Genomic DNA, 12,298 nt, shown 5'->3' on the forward strand with positions numbered 1-12,298 from the left:
TCACCTGGAGAAAGAAGGGGGGAGGGAGGGAGAGGAAAGAGAGAAAGAGAGGGAGAGGGGAAAGAGAAAAAGAGAGAGAAAGAGAGAGAGAGAGGAAGCGCAAGTGCCTCTCTCTCCCCCCTCCCTCTCTCTCTCTCACACACACACACTGAGTGGAGGAAGAGGACTGGCAGACCAAGGGCAGAAAGAGGGAGGGAGGGAGAGGGAGAGGAGGGAGAGAGAGAGAGAGACCCTTTTGACATCTAAAATGAAGATAACACTGAAGATATATATATAATAAAGGTAAAAAAGGATATATGCAGTGTTATCTTCATTTTAGATGTCAAAAGGGTTTTGCAGCTCCCAGTGTTTTGTTTTCGATGGGAAACGGGTCCAAGTGGCTCTTTGAGTGTTTTGGGTTGCTCACCTCTGCTCTACCCATACAGTGGCTCACCATTGGCCAGAATGGGCAGTGATGGAGGGGGGAGTGCTTCTTTCGAAACATCGCATGCTGTTTTGTGTGTCTCTTTGTATTGTACTTTTTTAGCATGCACTCCAGTTCGATATTATATTTTCTTTGTGACTTTTTAATCCTTTTTACAGTGTTTGTGACTATATATACTTTCCTCGAATCTTAATTTAGTTTCAGAGTTTTCGTCTTGAAATTCTTAGTTCCTGCATTGCGGTTTGTTCTTATGCCCTTTTTATATTTCTTTTTGCATCTTAAATTTCACTTGTAATTCAATCATTAAATGTTACTGTTTTTCTTTTTGGGCATTTCACTTTCTTGCAGTTGAATTTTGTTTTCAATGGTCATTACATTTAAGTGTCTTGAATAAATAAGATAATAATGAAATACATGTATCACGAAGTCTGGGAATAAAGTGACGGGTGGCACCAAAATTTTTCACACAGTTGAGATATGGAAAAAAGACTGGAAATAAATTATTTGCATCATATGTCCTGATGACAATTTTAAAGAAAACAAAATAAGTGTTTGCATAAATTGAAGAATTATTCCCTATGTTGTGATTGAGAGGTTATGTTGGGGGAGGGGGCGATGACAACTTCCTCATTGGCTCAAGGGGGCGATTCGTTCAAAAAGGTTGAGAACCACTGATTTAGAGAATGACTTCTGCAATAGCCACAATATAAAGCAGCAGCAACAGCTTTCCTGAATTAGTTGGTAGGCTTCTAAAATTTGCCGCTGAACTATGATCCATTATGGATTTTAGTTCTATACCCCTAATAGATCCTAACTAAAGTTAAGATTAAAACTGTGCTAAATAAGATTCCTGTTTGGTTGGGGTAGGGGGAAGAGTCCCCCCCCCATCTCTTGACTCAGTTTCTGCCCACCTAGAAGTTTGAAAGCATGTTCTATGTGGGTAGATAAATAGGTACCACTTTGTGCAAAGGACGAGCCAGCACCTCATACGATTAGAATCCTTCTGGACCTTCCCAATTGCAACGCACGCTTGTGAGGCAGCTTCAGTGGAGGGAGAGGGCCCCAGATGCTGCTGCAGGAAACCCGTTGTCTTTCTTTCTGGAATGGAGCTAGCTCACCCCCTGTGGCGGATCTTGGAAAAACGCATGAGCGTGAATGAAACAGGGCTAGCAATGTTAGGTAGCCAAACTTATTACTCTGCATTAGAATTGTAGTTTCCTAGCTAATGTAACTTTGCCTTACACTGAATAAATAAATTAAACACAATGAAAATTTTTTAGACATTCTGCTATTTGGTCAAAAGATCTGCCAGAGTTTGACCTAGTTAAAGGTGACTTTCAAATTGGTTTCATTTTTAGAATTTAAATGAAATAGCTCCTTTTTCCTATCACAGCCTATTTATTTTACCTACCCTTTTCCTTTCTGCAGGGTTGTCCATGCTTTGGGGATTCTGAATGGCGCTCAGCTCCTGTCCTTGAAAAAGGATGAGTTCAGAGCTATCAACCCAGAAGAAGGACCTCGAGTCTACAGCCAGGTTACCATCCAGAAAGCCCTCCTAAAGGTACCAGGGATTTTGAAATTTCTTCTAAGGGTTGAGAAAAGTGTGGTGAACTGAGACCGTTCTTGACCATTCAGACCTCAAGGAACTAAGAAATCTAGCACGATTCAGCAAAGATATAAGGATTGGAGGGGGAGGGCTGAGTGGGATGAGACTATGCAAAAGTTTCAAAGAAGTAGATAACATAAGGAGAGTTTTGTGCTTGAAGATAAGAATCAGAATCAGAATAACAGTTGCAAGGGGCCTTGTGGGTCATCTAGTCCAACCCCCCACCCAAGCAGGAGATCCTACAGCATTTCTGACAGATGACAGTCCAGTCTCTTCTTGAAAGCTTCCAGTGATCAAACTCCAACAACACGTGAAGGCAAACTGTTCCATTGGTTGATTGTTCTCACTGTCAGGAAATTTCTCCTTATCTCTAGCTTGAATCTCTTCTTGATAAGCTTCCATCCGTTTTTCCTTGTCTGGCCTTCAGGTGCTTCGGAAAATAGGTTGAGCCCCTCCTCTATGTGACAGCCCCTCAAATATAGGAACACTGCTATCATGTCTCCCTTGATCCTTCTCTTTACTAGACCAGCTATGCCTAGTTCCTGTAACCGTTCTTCATATGTTTGAGCCTCCAGTCCCATAATCATCTCTGTTGCTCTTCTCTGTACCTTTTCTAGAGTCTCAACATCTTTTTTATAGTGTGGAGACCAAAATTGGTTGCAGTATTCTAGGTGTGGTCTTACTAAGGCTTTATAGCAGGGGTGTCAAATTGCCAGCCTGCAGGCTGGATGCAATCTAGCAAAACTATGCCCCTCCCCCATTGCCGGCAATAGCAAAAAAGTCACAATATGTCACATCACATGATGTTGCGAGTTTGACATCCCTGTTTTATAAAGTGGTATTAGTACCTCACACAATCTTTTTATTTATTTATTTAAAAAAATTTATAAATTTATTACAATATAAATCCCCCCACCCCTTCCCCCCTCCCCCACTTCCCAGAGCTGATTACAGCAGTGGTTCTCAACCTGTGGGTCGGGACCCCATTTGGGGTCAAACGACCATTTCATGGGGGTCGCCAAACCATGCTGTCCGCCATTTTTTTCCCTTTTCCCTAGCTGTCCTACTCCCTCTTATTGGTGGCCACACCCACTTGGGGGTCACCACAACATGGGGAACTGTATTATGGGGTCACGGCATTAGAAAGGTTGAGAACCACTGGATTACAGGATAAAAAATAAAATAAACAAACATAATCTAACTAATATTGATCAACTATACTATCAATCAAAACATAACATACTTTAACTCCTTCTCCTAACAAATATTAACAAATTAAGTCAAAAATAATAAAATAATTAAAACTAATAATAATTATCTAGAATCTACTCAAAAGCAAGATAATACTTTTCAATCTCATATTTCTTCTGAATGTAATCAATCCATCTTCTCCAAACCATAATATATTTTTCTTGTGAATGATCCTTCAAATAGGCGGAGATTTTCGCTATGTCTGCTAAATTAGACACTTTAAGTATCCATTCTTCCAAAGTAGGCAATAAGTTTTTCTTCCAATATTGCCCCACCAAATAATCTTGCAGCTGTTATAAAGTTCAACATCAAATTAATTTCTTTAACATCAAAATCTACAATACCTTGATTGAATCCCTCTGTTAATGCAATTTAGGATTGCAAAAAAAAAAACAAAACAATGCAATCCTAAGTTGCATTAACAGAGGGATTCAATCAAGATTGTGTACCTCACACAATCTTGATTGAATCCCTCTGTTAATGCAACTTAGGATTGCATTAGCTTTTTTGGCTGCTGCCAAACACGGTTGCCTCATATTTAATTGATTGTCCACTAAGACTCCAAGATCCCTCTCACAGTTGCTGCTATTAAGCCTGGTTTCACCCAATCTATATGTGTACTTTTGGTTTTTCTTGCCTAAGTGTAAAACTTTACTTTTCTCTACATTGAATTTCATTTTGTTAGATAGAGCCCAGATGAGCACTTCATTCTTAATTTTCTCTTTTTTCTTCTAGGATTCTGGGAAAATGTCAGAGCTAGAGGTCGTGATGGCAAGACAAAAGATAAAAGCAGAAGGATTGGACTAATAGAGCTCTCTTCTTGTGTGGTGATGTGACTTTGCTAAAGCAATGTGGAAATTCAGATTCCTCTCTCTACAGGATCAGAATCTAGCCTGTGTAGGATCAGTGTGAAAGAATTGGTTGTAATTGTTACTGTGGGTGTGTTTTATTTTAAAAAGAGAGATTTGAGAATACCAGGAAGTTTGATTTGCCATCAAACAAGAGAAACTTCCTGGTATTCTCAAATCTCTCTTTTTAAAATAGAGGTCATGGAACAATATTCACTCTCCCCCTTCCTTAATCCCCAAATTAAAAAAAAAGGAAATAATTGTGACCTATAAGATCTACACTTTCTCCATTTTGGAACAATTGCTTATCTCCTTGTAGAATTAGCTCTCAATCTTTCAGTAGGGAAATACTAATATGGTATAGTATGCGCTATTACATCATCTATTTAGTTCTTTCATTAAACATCAGTCGGAATATTATTGAACAAATTTTTTTTCAGATGTATGGCCTCATGAACTATGCATGTAAATCTACATAAAATCAATGATTTTATACACAGTTTATTTAATCCAGTTCATAGATCAGCACAGGAAATGTAATCAGAGTTCTACCTGCGTGTTCAGTGAGTAACATTTTACAACTCTATGAACTTTTAAAGCAAATCATCCTGTCTAGCCACAATGACTCCACCTGTTCTTTTTTTAATAGATTGGTTCCTGTGAAATAATAGCTCAACATTAAAAAAATGTTAAATAATCTAAGTAAGTATGTGTCATGAAAAGTGATGAATTACTATTACAAGAGTTAATTGCTTTAAATTCAGAGGCCTTTGTCACAGAACAATACACTTTTGGCCACTAGATGGCAGTCGGCAGCCTCTATGGGCAAACCAAGCTGTTTAACTACAGATAATTTCCCTGTAAATCAAAAAGATTTAGCCAGATTTTTAACAGCTTGTTCCTATTGTCCTGAAAGCATTTTTTATGGGGAAAATGAACTGAATCAGCTGCTTTGAAGGAATCTTATGCAAGAAAATGTGATGTTTCAACTAAAAAAAAAAGCCTTTATGATAAAATGGGACCATTTGCTGTGCTTCAGTTTCATTATGGTGTGTATTTGTGTATATGTGTGTTAGCTAGTTATTTAATTAGTTCTTTTTTTCCAATAGCTTTCTCACAATTTGATGAACATATGTTGAACAGTGCACCATAATTTTGATTGCTGTTAAAACAGTTTTCATTAGAAGTTTCTTGAGTTCAGTTTTACCCCTAAATCTACTAGCAGTTCTGCACAGATTGTTTACTCACAAGCTGCTGTAAATTGTTGTGGAAGCGAAAGGTGTGGATGGCAAAAATCACTGTAAGCTGCTTTCCCATAATTAATGCCAATATTCCCAATATTTATTTTAAGCCTATTTATATGAAATTATTGTTGTTAATATTTGTTTTAAAAAGATTGATTTTTAAAATTTCTTTAAAAAAAATTGATTTTGAAAATTCTCTAGAACAAGTCCCTAGTTAAGTTGCCTATTAAGCAAAATGGGTTTCTGAGCAGCATGTAAAATCTCCCAGGAAATAAGATTTCAAATAACATTTTTAAGGCCAGAAATTCTGTTCTACGGCTGCTTTACATGGGACCATTTTTGCAGAAGGACTAAGAATCAATTCCAAGATTATCTATTCCTTATGGTGGCATTAGTGAATCCAAAATACAGGTAGTCCTTGACTTACAACAGTTCATTTAGTGACCTTTCAAAGATAAAACTGCACTGGAAAAAAGTGACTTATGATTGTTTTTCACACTTAAAACCATTGCAGCATCTCCATGGTCACATGATCAAAATTCAAATACTTGGCAACTGATTCATACTTATGACGGTGTCCCCTTTGCAACCCTCTGACAAGCAAAGTCAATGGGAAAGCCAGATTCACTTAACTAATTCATTCTCTAATTTAACATGTGTAGTGATTCAATGAACAAATGTGGCAAGGAAAGTCATAAAATGGGGCAAAGCTCACTTAACAAATGTCTCGCTTAGCAACAAAACTTTTGGGCTCAATGGTGGTTGTAAAGCGAGGACTACCTGTAAGGGATTTCAATTTAATTTGCAGCTGGCAAATTTAGTGCAGTCCAAAAAAACTCACACAGGAGACCATCTCTCATTTATAATTGGTTAAAATTTGCACATGTTATGTCTGTGGTTTATTTTCTCCAAACTTCCTGAGAGGCCCGGCTGCTTGTTTGCTGTAGTGGGACATGATGGAAATGCGGTATCTCTTATTGTTTCAGGACTTGGGGAGGTTTTATGGAAGACATTGTTAATTATATTAAAATCTGTAAATAAATGTTTCAAACAATAATCTACCTCGTGGTTCATTTCCAGTAATGCGCGCAAGCAGTGAATAATATGGCAACTGATGCAAGTTCACCGATCTGTTAATCTCATAATTCATTGACCATTTATTGACATACCGATGTTTTCATTTCACCCGGTAGAAATAGCCCTCTGGATTGATCTGTTTTAATGGCAGAGTTTCAGCTGTATTCTTCCATGTTAAACCATTATATAACTTCATGGCTGTTGTTTCTCCTAAAACTCGTTATTCTTATTTATTCTGTTTTTATAAACTGGGGTCCTGTTAAAATTATCCCAAGCTAATTCACATTAGAATGAGGTCAAATTATTTCAAGAGACTAGTAGTGCATTATAGGGCTAAAAAGAATGTTAGTGGGTTTACCTTCTTCTTAGTTTTGTGATATGAAATGGGATTATCCAGGTGTGATGTAAGGAACCATGAAATGAAAAGAGGAGAGAGATAAATGTTGAAGAAATGGCAAAAAATATTTTACATTTACTGTAGAAGGGCAAAACATCAAAATATTTCCACCATTTTCTTCCACTGGTTCAGTTTCTGCATCAGCTTTCCACATCAAGTCTGGTCTAAGTTCCCAAGATCTTTCTCCACCCCATGATTGACTGATTCCTTGTTCTGGCTTTTTTCTTGAGAGCTCAAGATTGTGTCTGTAATGTCCCAAATGTAGAACATAGAATAATGGATGAGACCTTGGAGATCTTCTAATCCAAACCCCCCCCCCCCAGCTCAAGGCATGAGCCCCTATATCATTCCAGACAAATGGCTATCCAATCTCTTTTTTAAAACCTTAACTGATGGAGCACCCACAACTTCTGGAGGCAACCAATCCCACTGATTGCTTTCACTGTCAAGAAAGTTCTCCTTAATTCTAGACTGAATCTCTGATAATGTTCCATCCATTATTTTTTGTCCTGCTCTCAGGTACTTTGCAGAATAGGTCAACACCACCACCCCTTCTCAGTGACAGCCCCTCAAATACTGTCTATGGAGATGCTCAATCATCCAGGTCATAGTTATCCCAAAGCTGCTTTTTCATGAGGCAACTGGATTTTGTTGTTTTTCTCTGAAGACGTTTTGCTTCTCATCCAAGAAGCTTTTTCAGCTCTGAGCTTTGAGCTGAAGAAGCTTCTTGGATAAGAAGTGAAATGTCTTCAAAGAAAAACAACAAAGTCCAGTTGTCTCATGAAAAAGCAGCTTTGGGACCCCTCAAATACTGGAAGGCTGCTGTCATGTCATCCCTAGTCTTTCTCTTCATTAGACTAGACCAGGGGTAGGGAACTTGGCTCTTTTGTGACTTGTGAGTTTCAATTCCCAGAATTCCTGAGTCAGCATGGCTGGTTCAGGAATTCTGGGTATTGAAGTCCACAAATCATAAAAGAGCCAAGGTTCCCTACCCCTGGACTAGACCTACCAAGTTCCTGCAACCATTTATCATTATGTTTAGTTTCTAGTTCCCTAATTATCTTTGCTGTTCTTTTCTGCATTCTTTCTAGAATCAGAATAGAGCTGGAAGGGATATTGGAAGTCCCCTAGTCCAACCCCCTGTTCAAGCAGGAGATCCTATATCCTTTCAGATAGATAGCTGTCCAGTCTCTTCTTTAAAACTTCCAGTGTTGGAACATTCACAACTTCTGAAGGCAGGTTGTTCCATTGATTAATTGTTCTAACTGTCAGGAAATTTCTCCTTAGTTCTAGGTTGTTTCTCTCCTTGATTAGTTTCCATCCATTCTTTCTTGTCTTGAATTCTGGTGCTTTGGAAAATAAGTTGACCCCCCTCTTCTTCGTGGTAGCCCCTCAAATACTGGAATACTGCTATCATGTCATAGTGACCAGAACTGGATGCCATCTCATCATTTTATCCTAACAGCAACAACTCTTTGAACTAGTTAGGCTAAAAGAAAAACTCAGTGAGCTCCATGATCTGATGAGAACTTAACTTGGAGTTTCTCCATACCTATCCAATACCTCAGCTGCTATTTCTGCACAGCTCTTTACTAAGATCAAGGGTCCTTCTCTTCTTCCCTCCCAGTGCTGGGTAGAAACCACAAAGCCGCTTATTTGGGCTCATTTGGAGGAAAGCAGGTCCAAGCAGTTTGTTTTGAAGAAAGTGTCTGGATTTTGCAACTTGAATGTTGTGGTGAGCACTGTTTATGGAGCAGATTCTTCTAATTCCTGACAGAGAAGCCCAGACCCTTTCAGAGCGGGTTTGAGCTTGCTTTGGAGGGTGGATCCCAACATAGGCTTGGCCTGCCAACTTCAACCGGCCAGGCAGAATGGAGTGGGGGGAAATGTTGACTCCGTCTTGCCTGGCACGTTGGATCCATGGGTAGTGGTTGATCCCACAAACTCATAATAGCTCAATGAGGTATCCAGAAGTCTCAAGATAAGCAGTGGCATGTGCTGAAGATGGAATGCGAGTTCTGGTTTGACAAGGGTATTTAGGACAGGGTTGGGAGCTACTGAGAGGATGACTCAATCCTGGCGAGAAATATCACTTCAGTTGCCAAATTCCATATATTGCCACATCCACACACACAGCCCTTCAGGGATCTTCCCCTTGCTATATATTTCCTAACCAACAGCCATCTCCATTAGGGAAGCAATCATAGAAGATGCTGGGAATAGGGTAGAGCTGGAGGAAAACCCAGAATTTTCTTATGGGTTATTCAGTTAAGTAGTTATGTGGGTCTCGGATTTTCTTTTCAATGAGTTGGCAAACCAGGATGTATCTTTGTGGACAGCTGGCAAGAGACCCACAGGAAGACTGGCAACTGCTTGAACAGTCACACCCATCAGAAGATCATAAATAATTCTCAATCATCCTGGAGAAGTTTCAAATAGAGCTCAGAAGAGCTCCAGCTTTGCTTCTGTGTTATTCAACATATTTACTAGAAAGTGGAATAGATGAAAGCGATGCTTATCAAATTTGCAGATAATAGATTAGACTCTAAACAAAAAAATCACCGAACATATTTTAATTTCGAACGTTGTTTCAAATCCAACATGATGATGTTCAGTGGTGACCAATGTGAAGTCTTCCATCTCAATAGAGGGGGAAAAAATATAAATACTGGACTAGGGAGATCTGGTTTGGCAGAAGTAAACATGAGAAGGATCTATCCAACTGAATATGAGCAAGTAGTGAGATGCAGCAGTTAAAAAGATTGATATAGGATTTTTGCAATACCAATGCTAGAAGGAATTGTCCCATTGTACTCTTTGCTGGTTAGATTTCATTTGGAGTTATGGTGGGTTCAGGACACTGCACTTTAAAAGAGACACAGAAAAGCTGAAATGGGTTCAGAGAAATAGAATCAGGGTTAAGGGGTCTACAAACCAAGTCCCACGAGGAACAATTAAAGTCCCTGGTCATATTTAACTTGCAAAGTGACAATTGGTATAATAATAACTACATAACTCTTTAAGAGTGTAACATATCTAGAGTATCTGTTGATACCATGAGCTTGATAAGGACCAAGGATTAAAATGAAAAGAACAAAGATTCAGGCTGAGTATTAGGAGGAATTTAAACTTGCTACAGTTTCCAGAAATACTTCTTGTTTTCCCTTTAGTGGAATTTTGTAAATGGAGTCTTGGGTGACCACCCATCGAGGAGACTTGAGTGGATCCCTACAAAAGTGAAAGTTTGGATTATATGGCGAATGAGCTGTCTATCAGACAGACAGCTCACACATTCCACATACATTTCTTGCCTACCTCATCTGACCACAGAAAATTAAGTATTAAAGATAATTGGACTGACTAGTCTCCTCTTTAACACTATGGAGAGGGATTCTTTATCTGTTCTGTTCTCTGTGGAGAGGGATTCTCTATTATTTGTAGGAAGCAGCTTTCAATCATGTAAGCCCTTATCCATACTCCAGAAAAATCCAAATATAAGTTGATCATCTCAGTGGGGAAGAATTAGGTAACCAAAATTACAAAAGCAACAACTGTGAAAAGCTTAGGAGTAATTTTTCTGCCTGGGCTGCTACCCTTCTAAATTGTAGCCTTGTGAAACGAAACTCCCTCTCCATCTCTTAAAATTGGAGGACAACATCTGATGGAGAATTATGAATTTATTTGACATTGTCCCATTACTAAGCTCACATTTAATGACCAGTTTAGACAAACCACCAATCAAACAGTGAGGTTTTTCCTGATTCCTGGAGTTTGCTACAGAGGGATATAGATTTTATTATCCATGTGGACATTTATGCATTCATATATTGTTTTTGAGTATGAGCCACAGCTCAGTGTTAGGATGAGCTCCAGTTCATTCCAAGTGGGGCTGAAATTTTAAAAACAAGGATAGTAGACAATACAATTAGAATGATCTGATGTGATAGAACAGTGGTTCTCAACCTTTTTAATGCCGCGACCCCCAACCGGTCGTAAGTCGAGGACTACTCAACCGGTCGTAAGTCGAGGACTATTCAATTGGTGCAGCACCGTTTGCAGAATGGGACTTTTGGCGGGCTCAGCAAGGCAGAGACAGCCTGGACAATTCCTATTGGCTTTTGAAAGCCAATAGAATTAGACTCTATTCAAGAGAGTCTATTCTGTTGGCTTTCAAAAGCCAATAGAATAAAAGGGAGTAGCACAGATAAGGAAAAGGGGGAAAAAAATGGCGGACTGCGTTGTTTGGCGACCCCCGTGAAATGGTCGTTCGACCCCAAATGGGGTCCCGACCCACAGGTTGAGAACCACTGTGATAGAAGACTGCACCTTTTTTCTTCATTCCATTCGGGCCTTGTGTTTGCTATGGTCATTACCTTCCTCTATGCATCAAATGAGTCCCTGCCATTTCTGTTCATTCCTCCTTTCTCCCTCAGGTCTGAAGCTTTCCTCAGCTGGTCTTTGAAGAACAGCTGTTTTAAGAAGCCAATTCCAGCCAATGCTCCCTTGAGTTTCCTTTGAGCAGTGGCTCACAGGTTGTCTAGTATTCTAGCAGAGCCTGGATCGGCAATTAAACCCAGCCTCAGTTGTGTTTCTTTGAGGCCTACGATTGCCCAACTCTTTTCTAGATGTGTGTGCCATGTAGAGGCATATGTCTTTGGCTCCTCTGCCTTTCCCCCACTTAAAGCCCCAGTACTCATTGAATTCAGTACAACTCCCCTGGGAAAGTGCAGCCAAAACAGCTGGTTTTCAGCGCCTTTGGCTCCAGTCAAGAAGCTTGTGTTTAACCAAAAGCATTTGGAGTGGCTGTTTTCATTCTGAAACAGGATCCCGCCAGCTCAGCTCTGACCCCAGAGCACGGGCTAAAGAAACCGGGGAGGCACACTGTGGGGCCATGCGCTACCTTCCGCCAATCCGTGTGCCCACTCATTTTTGGAGCTGTGCTGAATTGTTCCCCATCCACCCAGTCGGCCGTTTCTTCTTTGCTAGTCATTAATCCTGTCAGAAAATCCACTTCCTGCCCTCATAAAATGCACTCCTTTTATGTCTTCCTCATCTCCAGCCCCAGCATTTTTATGCAGAGCATGTTTGGTTTGCAGTGTGCAAGACTATATTTACTGGCAAAGGCTCCCATTAAGTCTCACAAGGAATGTCATTAGTCAATTTTATAACCAATAAACCGAGGCATTCTTGAAAATAAATGGGGATACTTTGCTTTGAGAGATCTAAAGGAATGACCCATTTCCCTTTCTTCCTTTACCAAGATCTGAGAAACGGGTGACAGACTGCAGCTCCCATCATCCCTGCTGGCTGGAGATGACTACAACAGGAATCAAACGATGTCTGTAGGGTTTACTGTAGATGGTAAAATGGTGAGGTAAGGGAAAAGTTTACTCAACTGAGCATCTTGAATTCATCTCTTCTTTGGATGGTACCATCCAGTGCTCCTTCTTT

The 12,298-nt window shown here is 39.7% G+C and overlaps 1 protein-coding gene across 1 annotated transcript in view; it reads left to right on the forward strand.

Moving 5' to 3' along the window:
* Window positions 1–6,430, forward strand: part of EPS8L1 (EPS8 like 1) — a 49,209-nt gene extending 42,779 nt beyond the window's left edge. The window contains exons 20-21 of the mRNA XM_039335142.1: window positions 1,853–1,985; window positions 4,017–6,430. Of these exons, the coding sequence (XP_039191076.1) occupies window positions 1,853–1,985; window positions 4,017–4,088 (205 nt within the window). The 3' untranslated portion in view covers window positions 4,089–6,430. The remainder of the gene's footprint in view (window positions 1–1,852; window positions 1,986–4,016) is intronic.
* Window positions 6,431–12,298: the final 5,868 nt, after the last annotated feature.

Source organism: Crotalus tigris, unplaced genomic scaffold, assembly GCF_016545835.1.
Source record: "Crotalus tigris isolate CLP2741 ecotype Arizona unplaced genomic scaffold, ASM1654583v1 scf7180000017639.5415321, whole genome shotgun sequence".
Lineage (NCBI taxonomy): Eukaryota > Metazoa > Chordata > Lepidosauria > Squamata > Viperidae > Crotalus > Crotalus tigris.